The 19,633-nt window shown below is 32.0% G+C and overlaps 1 protein-coding gene and 1 pseudogene across 1 annotated transcript; both read left to right on the forward strand.

The window, feature by feature from the left end:
- Positions 1-3,281: 3,281 nt before the first annotated feature.
- Positions 3,282-4,837, forward strand: LOC128191413 (uncharacterized; annotated as a pseudogene).
- A 6,292-nt stretch (positions 4,838-11,129) lies between these two features.
- On the forward strand, positions 11,130-14,104 carry LOC128191584 (uncharacterized). Its single transcript, XM_052863717.1, has 3 exons — positions 11,130-11,181; positions 12,814-13,476; positions 13,831-14,104. Exons 1-3 carry the CDS (start codon positions 11,130-11,132, stop codon positions 14,088-14,090), a joined length of 975 nt encoding a protein of 324 aa, XP_052719677.1. The 3' UTR covers positions 14,091-14,104.
- Positions 14,105-19,633: the final 5,529 nt, after the last annotated feature.

Consider the following 19,633-nt stretch of genomic DNA (forward strand, 5'->3'; position numbering starts at 1 on the left):
TCAACGAGTTGGATAAAGCAACTATAAAATCACACAATTATAGATGTTCTATTTATCTCATACAATTTGATTTATATTATGAAGCTTTTGAGACAGTCCCTTGTGTGACCCAAATTGGTTTTTTTTTTTCAAAGATTAAAAACGATGATGCAACGTTGTGTTATGCGGCTATTGTGACCTTGCGCAATACAATTTAGTACGTCATTCCTGAGATAAATCTAACTGTTTTAAAGTAAAGTTTCACTGAAATAAACCTTAAAATTTTTTTTTAGCTCTAGATAATTTTTCTTAGGGCTTTTTATCTTGATTAAATGGAAATTCCGATTAGAAGACTTGAATAATCAAGTTTGTTGACATACACAAAGTTGCGAATGCTCGTTAGTTTGAATTGACTCGAACGAGGAACAGTTGTTGATGCATGATGTTTAATAAAACAAACACTAGGCTAGCCTTATGATTCAAAATTGAAAATAGTGAATAAGGATGCTTACTGGTGGTGGAATAAAAGTCTCATGAAACATTATTTCGGTAAGTTCTTGTATATAATCACAACCAGAGCGTCGTCAGGATGAACTCCTTGATAGTTTTTGTAGTTTTATAAACTTCACAAAGCAAATTGAAAGTTGGAAGTGGGCTAAATTTATGAAAAATCTTGACAAACAAGAAAAAAGGGTCTTGTGGTTACGGTTATGAATAACTTTGCAAAAAAGGTGGGGGGGGGGGGGGCTAACCTCCCCCCCCCCCACAATAGCCCCCCGGTTCCGACGCCTGTGCTACGCAGTTATGTGTTTTCCTTCATATTTGTAATTTTAATCTTTGACAAAATCAATTTTATATTAATTTTTGTAGTAGATATAGTTATGTTGAAAGTACTAGCAAATTTTCGAAAATAGGTCACTGAAGCGTTGAAGCGAGGGGCCGTGTCAAAAGTAGTTCCGACCGGAAGTATTTGATATAGCATCACCCGTGTGATATAGCAAAGGTTTATCACACGGGTAATATACACCACACGTATGAGATAAATATATATAAATATCTTGTCCTTTGATTTTCATTAAACCTTTTCCTTTGTTGGGTTTTTTTCGTCATCTTTTAATGATTGTCAAAGTAGATATTATTATCAATAAAGAGTAACTGATGTAAACAACTGTTAGAAGATTCTTTATTGACACCTTCTAACAATAAGAATAAAAAAGATTTTTATACCTGGATTTCAGACACTCAAAACAATAGCGTCGGATTTCTTTTTCATAACTGAATGTGTAAGTATAACAGCCCAAAAGACCCATTCGAAATTCGAGGTACAATATTCAAAATAGGAGATTTCAGATTCGAAATTGACCAATGAAATCGCACATATAAATCCTGTATCCTAGCAACACCAAATTGTTCTGAATACTCAAAATTACAACTTATTATGTCTTATTTAATGGTTAAAATTAACTTTGATTAATTATCTCACACAGTATAGATAATACATAATGGCATAGAAAGTCACGATTATCAGAATTTTATACAATTATTGACTGAAAGCTTTAATGTACAGGCATAAAAAATACATTGATATTGTATTTTCAATTACTCCTGTAAAATCATTTATGCTTACAATCAATCGGAAAATAACACGGATTTCTCTAAATATTTACATTTATTATCTTACTTTATTGGTATTTTCCATTTTTATATGTAAACTATAGATCTCCTTTTCATTTTATTAAAGCTAGCAATTCTACATGGAACTTGTTAAATCTAAAATATTAAGAAGAGAAAAAAACCCTCAGGATTGTTTGAATTGTATTTTATCCTACCTGAATACTACCTAACCATTTGTCTTCCTGACTGAAGTGTTTCACGGAGCTCATACATTACATACATTATTTCTTTAGGACAGGTGTGTATAGGACAGGTGTGTACGCATAACTGATTAGGTGAACAACTTTAATTGTTTGACAGTTAACGTTATTAGTAAAATGAGTCACGTTTTTGGTGAAAACCACGAATATTGATTTATTAATAAATGGGTCTAGACTCCATTTTAAATCAAAGTACTGGAAAGCTGCTAGCAAGCTTGTTTTCAAGTTGTTTGAAATATATGCATTAATATTTCATTTTGGGACACTATAGAGTTCCAATACAAGTTTCACCATTAAAGTTTAAGCTTGAAGTTTTTATCTTGAAGTCTACCGTGCTTAGAACGGTAAGATGTTTTTCTTAAAATACTAACTAGCATTATGGAGCGTATCTTGTATTTGATTTATACCGTAAATTGTGTTGAAAAGGTTCTTAATATCCATATGTTGAAATCACGGGGAAAGCTCAATTCTTAACATTTGCTCGAGTAAACGCTGAATCAAACTAAAAAAAGTGGAACAAATTGTATTCTAGTTGGTGAAAAACCCGGAACAAAGTATTCCATAAATCAATTATGCAAGTCTTGGAGTTCCGAGACAACAACTTAATAATGTACAGCAGTTTCACCATGGACGGTGATGTGCTTTTGTTTACAAAATAGATACCATCATTCTTAAATCCAACACGGTTAGACCGACATCAAACACTCCTCTACTGTTCAGGGTTCCAGCACAGTTAGCCCAAAATAACACACTCATAACCGTACGGCCCTCATAGCAGCAGGTACATATACAATCTAAAATCTAGTTAAGTTTAAAAATCTTTGATTTTATACTTTTAATATTACATAAATAAGCTAAAAAACAAGTTCAAATTTTTTGATTAGAAAATAATTTAACTCTGGTTGTAACGCACTTTCTGATTGGCTAAAAAATAATTTTATATCATATAAAGGATGTTGCCTATCTCATAGTAAAACTAACGTCAAAAACGTATCAATACCCCTGACGTTACGTTTGAATATTGTATAATTTTACGTCAATCATTGTGGCAAAAACTTAAGTTTTTAATACCCAAGTGTATCCTATAAAAACGTACTTTTGCTTTTAAAGTCTTTTAAAACCAAACGAGCGATGCTGTAAAGATAAGAAAGTCCTTTAAAAGAGTAAAACACATAACTATTACTGTAGTTAATTTATGATGCAGGTTCTCCATGAGTCTTATATCTGATAACAGATTCCTCTGTCCTACATTAACATCACCACACCTCATTTAGAACCGTCACCATTACAAAGGCCAGCGAGTAAATAAGGGATACTCACTGGTAAAAGAATGAACTGAAATTAATATTTTAGAACATTGTACGACCATCCCAGCATTTGATTTTGTGGCTCAATTAACTACCTAATTAAATACCTGATATTCTAAATATGAACCCTGTAAGGTATAAAGGCGTTCCGCGCTTGATTATGGAAGGATGAAGTTGTTACCATGCGACTCGTTGTGGTGCTTTAAAATTAGCTTATAGTATATATGCATTGTTTTACTAAAAGTTATTTTTAAAAGTCACAAATATTACAACTGAGACAGCTACTGACTTATGAAATATAAAGATTTTTCGATGTATTTATCAAAATAAGAGTATTCCATATTGCCGTTCTCGACTTCATTTGGGTAATATTTTTATTATTAAGATGCTCATACAATTGTTTACAATAACAGCCAGGTGTAACAGGAAAGTGTTCTAAAATCCTCCTGAGGTGGCCATTGACTCCAGAAGTTTGTACTGACCAGGTCCTATCTAACCCTGGTCTACGGGTTTCTTACTGTTCTTACACGTTCGTCCAGGACCTTCCCGTTTCCCTCACACCGCCAGTCTCTCCTTTCTCCGTTAATCTGTCCGCTGCTTCAGTCCTGGATTTACGTATCACTACGATTATGGATTCTCAGCCTTTGTAAAACCGGCTACAATTGCCAGCAGCTGTATTCTCCATTACAAATCCGACGACGGCAGTTTTGAGATGAAGTTTTTTTCTACAGCCTCTGAAACAAATGCCTCAGTCATTGGATGGGACTCCTCCACTTTTAATGCCTTACAGGTTGGACAGTGGCAGAGGATTGCCATGGCAATGAATGTAAGTCAGTCAAAGCTAAATTTATTCATTAAAGGAGCGCATTTTGACGACACTGATGTGAACAGCATTTTTCAGAAACCTGGTTCTATAGCCCGTAGCTTTAAAACACCAGGTACACTTAGAGTCGGGGGTTCCTTTGATGGGGAGACATTCAGCGGATTGGTGTCGTGTGTTGGTTTAGTTGAAAGCTATAAGATTTACTGTTCCACGAGCTGTTTTGATTCAAGCACCTGGTCTTCAAATAAGCTTTTTAAAGCTAACATGAATTCATAAATACGCATTATTTCCCTTTAATTTTCGACTACCGCCATATTAGTTGTCGATTTCTATTGTTCTGCTCATCGATACACACCCCTATATAAGGCCGAGAGCACTATTCACGCTTCACCGCATTAAGGAATTTCATACACCCGAACACGTTACCTTGGAAGAAAAGACGCGTAGAAACGCGTTCTGAAGAAAAATAATAAGACAACCACTGCACTGGCAAGATATATCCAATAAACAACGAAACAAGACGGACCGAAATCCAGGCATATTTTGTAACTTTCATTTATTTTTTACCTTCAAAATCTATTTTTCTTCTTTCAGTCAATATGAATCCCGAGAAAAAACACTATGGGACATTCTTACCCACCGAAATCGGGAAAATCCCGAACCAGACACCGATAAGCATTACTTCCGCTGACAGCCTGACATTCTGTGCTTTACAATCTCTGAAGGATGTCCTACGCTGTTTAAGCGTAGCGTATAACAGTGTCACCAGAAACTGCTAAGTTTACCCGAATTTTATTTTTGCCAGTCTGACTTCCTCTCCAAGTACCAATCTCTATGTTTTACACCCATACTGAGCATTTGATTCAGTTTAAACAGCCCTATGCAGTTTTTTCTTGTTTTCATCAAATCAAGAAAACTTGTAATTGTTTCATTTACATGTATTTGTATTCTTTCATGTCAATGTTATTTGTTAAGCATTTTCCTTTGATATTACTATCAATAATATCAGTAGATTTTCACAAATAATGCAAAAGATTATTTATTGTTAATTGTTATCAACAAAAATAAATAAATTTCAGACACTCGAAACAAAAGCCTGGAAACCTCTTTTTCATAATGAATTAATGTAGAAGGTACGAAAGCTAAAAAGATTCATTCGAAATTTGAAATAGGAAATTTGATATTTGATATTAAATTCTTAAATTCACCTATCAATTCATAATATGCATCCTTTATCCTAGCGACACCAAACTACATGTATTTTGAATATAATTCATCCATACTGGTCCATACTTTCAGATAAATACCATATTATCTCTTTTATATAATAGTTTAATGAAATTTAAATTTTCACGTTAAAATAATGATTATCAGAATATTATACAGTAAGTGACAACAAGAAAGACTCTCTGCTTGTCGGGGATTTACGAAGACAGCCAAGCGCCTGGTTGAACGAGACTATATATTAAGCATTCAAAATATTTGAATCTCGGCTAGTATTGATACATGTATGTTGTTATGGACACTGCACAAAGCAAATTGTTATTGAGTAACTATGCAGGATCATTTTTACTATACAATCACAACCTCATTGTAATTTTTAATGACATATATGTCTGAAAATTATTAATAAGTGCAATAGTCTGAATATAGGGCAACACTTTGTCTGTATCCTTCTATAGTCACTTCTGAATTTGGTTGGATATTGATTGGATCTCTTCAGCAGACTTTACTACTACTTGTCTGTATTTGTTCTTTACTAACTCTTTCCCTCAATGCTAAACATCGAAATGTCCAATACCATGCAATACTCATGCAATCTTGATGTCTTTAAGAATCCTTCTCCGTGTTATTCATTTAGTCATCTCATTATGGAATAAAGAATGTTTGTCCCTAGTAATACTGGAACCTTCTGGTGATAATCTGTATCATTAACTACCAGGAATAAACATGTATACTGGCTGTCATCTCCTAATCCTTCTAATATCACATCTAGCTCTACTGCACCTTTATAAGGTAAATTACTGCCATCAGCACATTTCAACTCAAATAAATCTCTGATATCTTGAATTTCTACATCTTGCAAATTTTGTCCATAAAAAGATTCACAAATAGTGGAAACTGTTGACCCTGTATCTAACAATGCAGCTGTTGGTACTCCATTTATTCTTATCATTACTTCTGAGGCATCTCCAATAATTTCTTGAACTTGACGCTGTCTATCAGTACAACCTAGCGCCCGCGTCTCTAAGCAGGTCGCAGTGAGTTTAAATCTCTTTTGTGGTCCAAGCGTACACGTGTCCACATCTTTAGCACACAACTTCTCTCTCCTCTCTCCCCTCTTGTGTGTAATCATTCCCTCTGTTTCTGTAATTTCCTTGATCAGGAATGGGGTCAATTACAATGGAAAGTAAGTAATTAAATTACAATTTCTTGCTTAAATTCTTCAATTAAAGTAGCATTACCATTACAAGAACATGTATTTATGTAATTAATTAAATTACAATTACTTTGCAGATGTAATCAATTACATTACAAATTACATTTTCATCCAAATTTACTAAAACCATGATTTATCTACAACACATAAACATTTAAGGATGTATGTCTAATAATGTGAATAAAATTTCGTCATAATCAAACTACTTTCACTGTTTGATCATTTGCTAACTACTCTTGTAGTTAACAATTTTTGGAAAGAAAAAATATAAAGTTGGTTTAATTGTTTATTTCAAAACGCAGGTTAATAATTAAGAAAATATGAAGGTGTCCCATATCACCTTGATATTCAATAAACATTTGAAAGTCATATCCCCTAACCTACACCTATCATGTCAACCAAAATATTTCCTGCATGCAAAACTATTATATGAAAACTTTCTCCTTTGCATATTTGTCCACTATTTTTTCCTTATAAATACAATGCCAAATACAGGTTAATCTCAGACTTTAATTGTTATCAAAACACAATTCACATCTGTTGTTCTGTACCTACATGACATTATCAAATGTTTGCAATAAGGGAACACACCCGGTTGACATGTAAGGCATCAAAGACATCAAAAACTAAAACCCATTTGAGGATCATGATTTTAGCTCTTTGTATTTTAGGCTATCAATTACAAAGCATGACTTAATTAATAGTTTATATAATTAAGATAACACTGATTTGTTTGTAAATTAAACAGTGATTATTTTAACTAATTCATATAATTGACACACTAGTTATCCTAATAAGAAGGGAAATGAGTATTTCTTAAGAAAAAAATATCAAGCAAAACATCAAATACATGTACTTAATTAAATTTGGGAAACTTATAATTAAGTATTCAATTTCTGAAAAAAATCATTAAAAAAAATATTTAGTATGATATACGTAACAATAGTTCAATGCTTTTTAACTACTCTTCCTAACTTTACCTTGTACCATTGATAGTGTGGGGAACATTGGGTACTGGAAAGCTTCATATTTATATGTACATCAGTGTGTAATTGAAAATAATTGAAAAGTAATTGGAATTACATGCCTTTTTTGAAAGTAATTAATTGAATTATTATTACATGTAATTGAAAAATTGGCCAATTACACATTAATTTCAATTACCTCAAAATTTGTAATTAATTACACTCAATTACCATTACAAATTACCGTTACCCCATCCCTGTCCTTGATACTGTTGATCCTGATAATATCCTCTTTGACCTTGACATTTTAAATTATGTGGTTTCTCAGTTTGATATTTCTGACGTACAACATCAATATCCTCTTTCATCTGATTCACCTTAGTGTCCATCTTTTGGATCATTGCTTTCAATTCATCCATCTTTGAATCACTGGTAACAGTCTGATGGATAGTGGCTTTCTTACTTTATGTCTGATTTTATCTTGTTCTACATTTCCGATTGCCTTCCTTAGTTCATCAAAGTCAATGCACTCTTTAAATATATGGCCAGCTATGTCCTTTACGTTTTCTGCTAGTCCATTCCAGAACATGTTTTGCAACATCTGATCTGTATTTGTTGGAACAATTCCACCATTCTGTATCACCTTATTCAACAGATCTTCTAATCGACAGCTTCATTCTGAGACATCTTCATTTTCTTTTTGAGATGCACTATAAAATTGGGACAATAGATTCTCATTGTCATCTACAGTCAAATCTCTGCAAAATTTCATCAATGGATGATTCTGTTCCGAGACGCATCGGGACTCTTGCTGCATTTCCTCGAAGTGCCATCTCTAATCAAACACTCAACTTCATAACGCCACAGATCATATGATGTTTCGCCTTTCATATCTCCAGAAAAGAATGGCAGTTAATTAATCTAAAGTTAAGAGCAATAAGTCAAATTCAATCAATAAGTTCTAAAAAAAATTAACTAAATTTGAATATGTTTCAACTAAATATATAAGTTTTGAAAAAATAACCAAGTTATTTCAGTTCTGCTTCTTCCTTATTAACCAATAATAAATACTTGAAAAGTAGAAACAATAGCACAATGAAATAGACACGAAATAGAAGAAACCGACACGAGTTGATTGAAATAAAGAAACCGACGTGTTTACTTGAATATAAAAGTCAAATAACCTGAATATTTTTAATAAAGTATATGTGTGTAACTTTGTAATGAATTATCATGAAAAGCAGCAAGTAAATGTTTTATTCATTGAATTGCTGAGACTGTAAATTTAAAGTTAACTTACGATATTATTTGTGTATAGGTCATATACTATATATGGTGATCGATTCATGATAGGTTATCCAGTAAATAGGACCTGCACTCAGTTCCATAAATTGATAGCTATATGTTTCTGTCATTGCTGTAAATAGTTTTAATGATATTTATTACGGTAAATATTTCTGATCACTTGGAAATAATGTTGAAATATAAATTATCAAATTATCGACCTTTGCTGATAATATGAATAAGTGGCCTAAGTAAAAATCCATGTATGTTATATGTGAATGTCTGTGCAGTGTTTGTGTTTGTATTGTCTTTGTTGTGTGCTTACATGTTTATGTATCTGTTGTTCTAGGGCGATTTCCTGCAATTAACATTTTCCTACAATTTATTTAAAAAAAAGAATCGAACCCTATAAAATCGACTTCGTGTTATTATGTTATCTGCATCAAGACCGGGTTACAATATTTATATTATTTCCAATGTGTATACTTTAAAACAACATTATTTGAAAACCACTATTTTTTTATGTAGCACATGCTATGTATTTACTACGTGGCGCAGCCAATACCGTTTTATTTCGGTTATGCTAAAAGACACGCCCATTTTGTGTCACTCATGTTTTATGAAGTTGTTGGTTTTTAGGGTTCAAATTTGATTCGTAATGTTATCACAGACAAAGACAGTTGAAATGTAAATATATACAAATAACCGGAAGAGTGAGCCAAGGGAAATTAATAACATTTAGAATGACGAATTTTTTCTGTTTCTTACAATATCATAACAGAATTTTGTCATTGGATTGGATTTAATGACTCTTATAAAAATTATTTATGCTTATAATTAATTACAAAATTATATTCATCTTTCGAAATATTTACATCTATAATCGTTATTGCCTAAAGTATTTTCATCTGTTTTTAGGTAACCTTTTTGATCCCTATTCATTTTGTCGAATCTACCAAATGTATTGTATCCTACCTTAATGTTACCGAATCATTGGTACAATGTATTTCTGTAGGACTTGAAAGACTTTATACCATATCTTTTTATAAAGGTATTGGCTAACAAGGCGTTGAAAATCTCCGACTTGGAGTAGTTAAGACAAAAAAATTGCTCTATTTATCTATGAGACTGTTTAACCCGCTGTATGTCTGTAATCAGTCAGTAACAAACCTAATAAGTAATTATACTCGGCATAGGCGTCGGAACTGGGGGAGGGCTAGGGGGGCTAGGGGGCTGAGCCCCCCCCCCCCCTACTTTTTTGCAAAGTTAGACCTAACCATTAGGCATATAGCATGATACAGGGTTCAGACCCCCCTCTTTTTCTCGCAGGATAGATTATTGTTCCAAAATTTACCTTGAAAGATTGAGAAGTTGGATTCAATGGGAATTAGTGGGGTTTTTTTTCTTAATATTTCTGAGGATTAGTCTAGCCCCCCCCCCCCCCCCCACTTTCAATTTGCTTCCGACGCCAGTGCTCGGTACTTTTCACCTGATTTAATAATATAAGTTTACTTCTTAATATTACACCATGATCTCATAACTGTGTTAGCTCTATTTTTATGCGACATCATGTATATAGAACATAACAATTATGCAGTTTTGTTCGTTATCTGAAGAGATTTTTTAAAGATTTAAAAAAAAACTTAAATTCAAAAAATATTTTACCTAAAGGCACGGAAATTAAAAAAAAAAAACCGGCTATGAATCAAACAATAAACCTAGAAGGATTTTGTCTACAAGCCTCCGCCTAACACACTGAGGTACGTACACACATAACAGGTACAGTAAATTACTTTGGTTGACAATCATTAATATTGTGAAACACGTTGTTAACAAAATCACGAATTCTGGCCTATTGTATATCTTAACTCCATTTTCAAATCAATAATACAAATAAATACAAATATTCTTTAGATAAAGTACTTCGAGGATGGAATAATGACCCACTGATTAAGATTTTGGCATTAAATGCTGTGCAGCTTAATTTGGAAACCTATACCTGTCGTGTTTACAGAATAAAAAAAACACATTATTGAATTGTATGTGAAATTATACTATACACAATGCATAGAAATAAAATCTTTAAAATTCAAATACAATTAAAAATCGCTTGTCTTCATAGCTCCAAGTGGGAGAGATATATCGCCTTGTATGTTCCTGTCCTTTAGTTTATAGGTTCAGAATGGATAAGATAAAATGATTTGCAAAACTAATTCAGAAAATTTGACGTGTTAATATAACATTTTTTGAATTTCTTTTTTGAATTGTAACAAGAGTTTCCTCTATATATGAAACTAACAATGTTGTTGAACGCTCACGGATGTAAAGCTAAAACAAAAACTTCTTTGTTGCAAATCGATTCTGAGCTAGGTTTAAATTTATAAGCCCGAGTTAAGGTTGTCTTTACACAGTAAGACCAAATACATATTCACAGGGAGCTGACTGTACTGACAAACGATGAGGCTTGGGGATTTATACCGGCTCGTCTACCTTGCTACTTTAATACCAAGTAAGTTTACCTTTGATGATAAAGAAAATCATTTCAGCAAGTGCGGAATACACATTCATATCAAGACTTTTCCTACATACTTTAAACTTAAATCAAGTTTCCGAAGTTTGTCAGATTTATTTTTGCATTATTTATAGATAAAAATGTTTTCAAAACAATATTTAATCAACATAATCTAGTGTGAATAAATGCATGATAATGATATATAATAAATCATGTCTAGTAATGTTAATAAGACTTTTCTTTTTACTAAAATATTTATAGATTAAAAAAAAACTTTTGTTTTTATTATTCATACCTGTGGATAAAATCTTTTAAAGAATGTATTTTATAAATAGTAATAGCGACTTTGGTCATGAATACGCGGACTTATATTATTTTTCTTCATTGTTGTGATACGAAATGATATTTTTAATGTATAGTTGGTCATCTCTCCACGTTTTTGTTACTTAAAATCGGGTTGTTTTCCATTAGGCCTTATTAAGACTCTGACAAAAGCATGGAGCATAGACCCACTTTATAAAAGAAAGGGCAATAAATTTCTAAAAAATGACGATTTTTGGAGGTTTTAATACGCATTCGCAGATTAAACTCAACATATTTCAAGTATTGAACATATATAATTCTTTCGAATCGATTCTATGTTAAATATACATTGTTATGAATGTTTTCTTTTTAAAATGATCTGGTTTGTTGATATTTTAATTTTCAGTATGTTATCGTCTTTTTAACATTTTATACGCTGTACCCATCCATCTTCTTTGCGAAATTTAAGGCATATTGTTAGTTTCAAAATTAAAGCATTCACTTGTGAAACAATGAACAATAAACGAAACTGGTCTATAGTTTAACAGAAGAAAATAGTCATCTTTTGTCAGTTTTGAATTGCATGCTTGTCCATGTTTTTTTTTGTTTCCAATGAGCCTGAATTTATCCCTGTCTAGAGAATTACTTTTAAGTGCATTATGTCTAATCTGGGGGTTTTCCTAAGCGGTGTACGCAAGTCAGAGTCGAACGAATGTGTGTATTTTGGTCTAATCGTAACTCTAACAAGTTCCAGATATTTATCTGTAAAACGTTCAGTAGCTTTCTCAGTAGAAAAAAAAACTTTCCTTATAATTGAATTTCAGTCGATAGTTCGATGATAGTATTAAGTTTTTAAAAAATGAAACATGAAAACATAATGTGAAAAAGAAAACAAGGTACCTGAACGGTAGCCTATGTGGGTCTATCATTGCTGACGTCTGTTCAAACATTTGTAAGATACAAATAAGAATAAAGAAATGGGCCTAAGAGAGGATGGGAGAGGATGTATACCAATATGCAATGATATCCAAATGAAAAAATACTATTTGTAACAAAAGACAGTTATACCTATATATGTATCAGTTTACATGCAGTGTACAATATGAATGTTTAAGATGCGTATTTTGAGTTTGTCTGATTGGAGCTTTATCTGCTAAAAAGTCTACTGATTTCGCCAAGAGAAGTGAATACGAACTAATGAGATAAACAGAGTTTGTATGTATTTGTTTCCTGAAAAAGTATATTCCACACTGTCCGGTTCGACTTTAAGTGAATCTGTTATTATCAAAATCCATCACAGAATTGTTTACTTTTATTGTTTTACAGGTCTAAGGGGGGCATGTTCCGAAGATATCCTCCTGAGGTGGCCATTAACTCCAGAAGTTTGTAGTGACCAGGTCCTATCTAATTCTGATCTACGGGTTTCTTACTGTCCTTACACGTTCGTCCAAGACCATCCTGTTCCCCGAATAACGCCGGTCTCTGCTTTCTCCGTCAATCTTTCCGCTGATTCGATCCTAGATTTACGTATTGCTACTGCGCCGTCCGAGGATTATGGATTCTCAGTCTTCGTAAAACCGACAACAAATGACGACAGTTGTATTCTACATTACAAATCCGACGACGGCAGTTTTGAGATGAAGTTCCTTTCCACAGCCTCCGGAACAAATGCATCAGTCATTGGATGGGACTCCTGCGCTTCCAATGCTTTACAGGTTGGGCAGTGGCAGAGAATTGCCATGACAATGGATGCTAATCACCCAAAGCTCTTTTTATACATTGACCAATCGCCTTTTGACGGCCCTGAAAAAAATGAAGTTACTGGTCCTAAATCTCCACTCATTACCTTTAAAACACCAGGCACACTGAGAGTTGGGGGATCCTTTGACGGGAAAACATTCAGTGGATTGGTGTCATGTGTTGGTTTCTTTGAACACAAAGATATTGACTGCTTCACGAGTTGCTTTGAATCAAATACCTGGTCTTCAAGTAAGTTTTTTAGATTTTGCTTACATCTTTTACAAGGTAGTTGTATGTTACCAAATAAAGTAGGTATACTAATGAGTGTGGAATTGTGTTAGTGGTAGTTATATACTGGGGTATTTAAGGATGACCTTAAATGAGAGTCAAATTACAAACTTGATAATAAATAGAAAAACTAAGGCAGTTTAATTGCTAAATGTAACGACAAATAAAGCCTATTGTTCGAGGCTTTCGCTTTTCGTTCTCAATTTGCGGATAAGAAACTTTTCGATTCAAATAATACAAATTGTTTTGCATGCAAATATTTTAACTTTTGTTCATATTCAACCTTCTGAAGTTGACTGATTTTTATTCTTTAAGTCAACATGCATCCAGAGAAAAGACACTATGGGACATTCTCACCTACCGAAACCGGGAAAATACCGAACCAGGCATCCCTCAACGTCACTTCCGCTAACAGTTTGAGTTCTTGTGCTTTACAATGCTTGAAGGATGTGCTACCTTGTGTAAGCGTAGCGTATAACAGCGCCACCGGAAGTTGTTATTTTTACCGGGATTTCTTTTTCGCCAATCTGAGTTCCACTCCAAATACCAATATCTATGTTTTACAGCCATACTGAGTACATGAGTAACAGTCATAGTAAGTTTAAACATTAAAGTTTAAAATGACATTGTTAAACTGTGATTATTCATTCTTTTATCCTTGCCGTTCAAAGTTTGTGTAGGTTGTTAACTCCTTCCATACATTGTGGTTCCTTTTAATATAAAAAGATGTTATTATCATTGAATAACAAGCGGTAACAATTAAAGACAAGAAAGATGAATTTATAATGTCGTGTTTTCTCTATTGCAGTGAAAGAAGACATATTTTTTGCTATCAAAACATTTGATTTAATCATGATGAATGCATGAAGTCTGGATACAAAGAGCTATGATGATCAGAATTCATAAAAAACAAAAAACAAAAAAACGAAAAAACAAAAAACAGAAAGTTTTATTGTACATAATCAAAACGTTCTTTTACATAGAAAAAAAGTTAATAACATCCGAATGTAATCGTTACGCTGCCAGGCGATCGGAATGTCATAACATTAAGGTTAAAAGTAAAAAAAAAAACTCCAAAGTATTTTTTAAAATTCTACACTCGCAGCTAAACAAAAATTCAAAATAAAAATTGTAGCATATATGCTTTTTTCGGCGATACAGTGCATATATCGCTTTTTTCTATTATTTTTTTTTATCGGAATGTGCAATGGTATCAAATACGCATTATCATATTTGAAATGAATGAGATTAAAACTATTATGAAGAAAATGTTCAAAATTTCATCACCTATTAATATTTTGACATTTTGCACTAAGAAAATGTTGTTTTTAATCATCAACAATTCAACATGTAATAACATAATTAAAAAGTGTCAAACTTTTACTTAAATTATAACAGACATGTTGGAAAAATCTTATAAATTCAGAAAAAAACAACAAAAATGTAGGTCTATTATGTAAATTTTTTAAATATGGCTTGAAATAAGCTAATTTTAGGCAACCACTGGCGTAATTTTTTTCTAGACCTTTATGAAATGCTAGCAAAATAAACCAATAAATATTGCTCAAAATGTTTAAAAATTTATTAAATAATTTTTTTTCGGAATAAAATGAAGATATCTCAACGCACAAATTATCTGAAAGTTTGATCTCTACTAAATATTAGAAAGCTGAAGTTGCAGTACTCTCCTTGAAAAACTTCCGCCACAAAATATAGTACCTTCCTTAAGTCTGTAAATACGTAAATTCCCCTTAACTATTTTATTCAATATAGTTATAAAATATAAGTATAGGAGTAGAGTTAATATAAGATGTAGAATTTTCAAAATACATGTGATCCAATATAGCTACGTTAAAACAGAGGGACGACCCTCTTTTACAGAAAAGCAAAAGAAGTAGGAAAATTTTGGAAGGAAAAAATTAAAGAGTAATGTAATTTGTCAATTGCAAAATGGATGGAAGAGAATAAAAACGTGGATGATTAAATTATTTACCAAATTGATCGAGATTACACACAAAAAATTAACCAATGAAAAACACGAAAGTAGCCCCAGTATATGCTCACTAGCCTTTCTAAAGGTCAGAGGCGAAATATCTTCTATTTTTCTATATATTTTTTTCATTTTCACAATGTGAGTAATTCTATAATTATATTTTCATGTTATATGATACTTTTTTAGATTTAGATATAAAGTGTTCAATTGAAAACTCATACTATAACTATATTTATGTGCATTCAAATCCATTTTGCAAGCTATTTGAAGGAAAATTCTAAATAGTCTAGCTCCAAAAATAGTAGATTTTTGGAAATTAACAGGTTTATATGTTAATAAATAAAAAGCAATAATATCAAGAAAAGTTTTTAAATTGAGGAACGTCGTGTGTGTCCTTAGGACAGTCATTCTACCAAACTTTAAACACTTAGTTTTTTCATGACTAATACCCAATTATGTTTGAATGTCTATGGAAAATAAAGTAAGCGAGGTGGAAAGGGACAATAATATTCAAGAGAATAAATAAGGGAGACTAAAAAATGTAAATTACAGGAAATTCAAAACTCCACTAAAATCCACATGGATCGGGAAAAGAATGCATTTAAAAATAAGTGGGTTCCATTACTGGAGTCAATAACTCATGTATGTAATATATACAAATTGTAGAAAAGGGGATTTCTTTTTACCCCTGACATACGTAAGACTACAAGGATTTTTTTATTATGCAGGACTCATGTCGATAAAAAACAAAAACTGTACTATAACACGTATGAATATTTGGTTTGAACAAATTGTGATAACCCAAAAACTTAAAAAGTAAATAAACTTATTTCCCTTTAAAACTACTCTGATGTACGCATATTTTATTACATTGATAAAAAAATATAAGTAGGGCTTTTAATAATAAAGATGAAAACAAACTTTACTGAATACTGCAGAATTAAAAAGAGTGTGTCCTCTAGGATAAAACATAAAGATTTTGATAAGGCTTTTGAAAACAAGATATTACAGCAGTGACGAAATGGAAACGTAAGGGAAATATATTTTAGAAAAAATATGGAAATACATGAAAATATTTTTTCTTTTAAAGTTACACAGGAAACAAAAACCCCGTTACTTTAATTTCAAATACTCTTCAGAATAATTCCAGCTAATAATATCTTTTTTTTAATAGAAAATTCCGAATTAGTTACAAGGCACTTTTGCCTGCATTGTCCAGAAACATTTTTTTTAAACACCTTTATTGTGATTATATAGATGTATACAAAGAACGTTGGCTTAAGACAGATTATTGAATGCCAACTAAACTTAGATATTTGTTTGCTTCAATAGAATATCAGTTCTGTTTAGAAATTATACAAATAAAAACATGTACAGACTTAAGATATACTCATTCCTGCTGTCAAGCAGTATTTATATCTAAATACAAGCAAACTTCATATAATATCTTATTTATTCCTCCGTTTTTCTCGATTTCTATCACACACCTCAGCCTCGTAGCACATAGATACAATGATGTTATAGATGTTAATGTTTGTGCAAAATTCAATACAAATGTGTACAGTTTGTGCGTAGGGTTTTTTTGTAGATGTAATATTTTCTGTATTATATTATGTTAATGAAGAAAAACTGTAAAACATGTATCTTTCTTAATGTGCTTGGTTTTGATGAAAATGTTTTTTTAATTATTCAAAAATGTGGGGGGGGGGGGATCCAACTGTCTGAAAAAATGTTAATGATTGCAAGTAATCGGTGAGATTGATATTGTATAATATTACCATTACGTTTTCTTGCTTTGTGTGTGTACAAAGTGTTGTCACTAACAATTCATCAATTTTTTTTTTTCGTCTGTTTTTTTAATAAATTATTGTTTATCTTGAACGTTTCCACTTTCTTGTTTCAATCATCAGACTGACATTTCCTCGCCTTTTTTACACATATGTGAAAAGAAGTTTGTCTTTTACAAATAAAAAAAATGGATATAATACATTTTACGATAGATAATACAGATAAAAAATATTGTTTACAAACGAATATTTGTACAACAAATGCGAGATAAGAAATCGAATCGAATGTCATATTAAGTGAATGAAAGTAAAGAGCAGGCTTTGCAGAAATCAAAGTACTTTTTGTTATCTTATTACCGGCCGGCTGTCGGTTATATGATCTGAAAGTAAACCGTAGATTTGCGGAGCTATTATGAATGTGTAGTTCAAACAGACGGTTTGTCTTTGCGTCGTAGCTTTGCTCAGAGAGAGCGCTTGGTTAAACAAGACCATATAATAAAAATCAAATATTTTAAAAATTATAAAAAGTTGGGTGTATTAGAAAAATAAATGTTATTGTGTTTTATCTAATTTTATACAACAAAAGGAATTCAAAATTTATATTATGTGTTACGTATTGAGTAGAATCATTTAACTTGAAACAAAAGCGTTGTATTTGTTGTGTTTTTATATTTGATTTAATACTCTATTTTACTCTATTAATATTCTAAAAATGGAGCTTTATTTATTTTTGTCTCAAAATAAGGACCCGTTATGAAATGCGCGTATAATACACGAGATATACATGTGTAAAATTATATGTAAGGCTGATGTACACAAAGTATTCAAATTTTCATGTAATGCAAAAATTAAACCTTTATCATTTCAAAAATTTTTGTTAAGCAGAACAAATGGTTGTGGCTTTTCTTTTGACGCTAGTGTCATTTTTTACGCTATTTTTCTATTTGACTTTGTTTGAATATAGTATAGATCCTGCCCATGGTTTTATAAATGATTATAACAAAAATAAATTCTGAACATTCTTCGCTGCGTTGGCTCTTAACGTAGTGGTTTACTGAGACGATTATATATAGATGGCTTTATTTATCTAAACTTTCTCTTCATTTGAACATGTTTTAAAATGTACATCAGGCACGTAGCATCAGGGGGGCCGGGGGGGTGGGGGGGGGTGGGGGTGGGGGGGGGGGGGGGGCTCGCAGCAATCAATTTTTTAAAATTAACATATAAAAAATGGAATTATCATGGAGTTGCCCCCCCCCCCCCATTTTTTTGGAGTATGTAAAAAATTGATATGAAAATAAGGAAAATGAGGAGTGAAATTGAAGTTATATAGTACGCCAGCACACCCCCCCCCCCCCCCCCCCCCCGATGAGGATTTTGAAGATTTTTTGGAAAAGTTAAAATTCCTTTTTTTTTTTTTTTTGCTTGTAAATATTTTTGGATGAGTCTGCCTCCCCCCCCCCCCCCCCCCCCCCACTTTCAAAAACGATGCTACGTGCCTGTACATAATACTTAGTTTAGCATGTGTATCACTATTTAAAATGAGTATCTATAAAGTAGATTAGGCTATCTACCTAGAAATATTGGCCTTCATTACATTTAATAAGGTGCAGTGTATACACTTTATATACATGGTGTGAAAAGTAACGGTATATAAAACAACTTAGAAAAATGGAGAACATAATTAAGTCTGTCAGATTCAAACAAATAAAATTCTAGAGTGAGACTTTTTATCAATACAACTTTGATGTATTGATATGTGATTTTGGGTAATGGTTTGATTCACATAATTTTCGTACTTTTAAGTGTAAACAACACAATAAAATAAGGTAAATCTGTTTGTAATTGAGTATGCATGATTTATTATGCAAACATTCAATATTGGTTTTCACATATCTTTTGGTACATATTACCTTAATGAAAAATTGAATTCTTGACCTTTGATGCAGACAAATTGTTTTTGGATGTATTGAACGAAGTCATGAATATTTTATCATTTTTTGCAATTGCAATTACGTTAAAACCAATCAAAGATGTCATATGATGAAGATGAAAGAAACGGAGACTTCAAGTTAACTGGTTTTTTTTTGTAAAAATAACAAAAAATATGCCTATTATAATAAGGGTTATTATGGCTATTAATCACACTGCGCTTCGCTGGTTAGACCTTAAATCCGCGTGAGGGAAAATTTATTAAGCAATAGTTAACTTTAATGTTTTTTGTTACCTAAAGAAATTATGTCATAAATATGAGATGTAAATCTAATTTCCTTCCGTTTAAAAAACATCATTTTTAACACCCCCAGTCTATTCTGTGTTTCAGACATACCCCCCCCCC

The sequence above is a fragment of the Crassostrea angulata genome, chromosome 7 (genome assembly GCF_025612915.1).
Source record: "Crassostrea angulata isolate pt1a10 chromosome 7, ASM2561291v2, whole genome shotgun sequence".
Classification (NCBI taxonomy): Eukaryota; Metazoa; Mollusca; class Bivalvia; order Ostreida; family Ostreidae; genus Magallana; species Magallana angulata.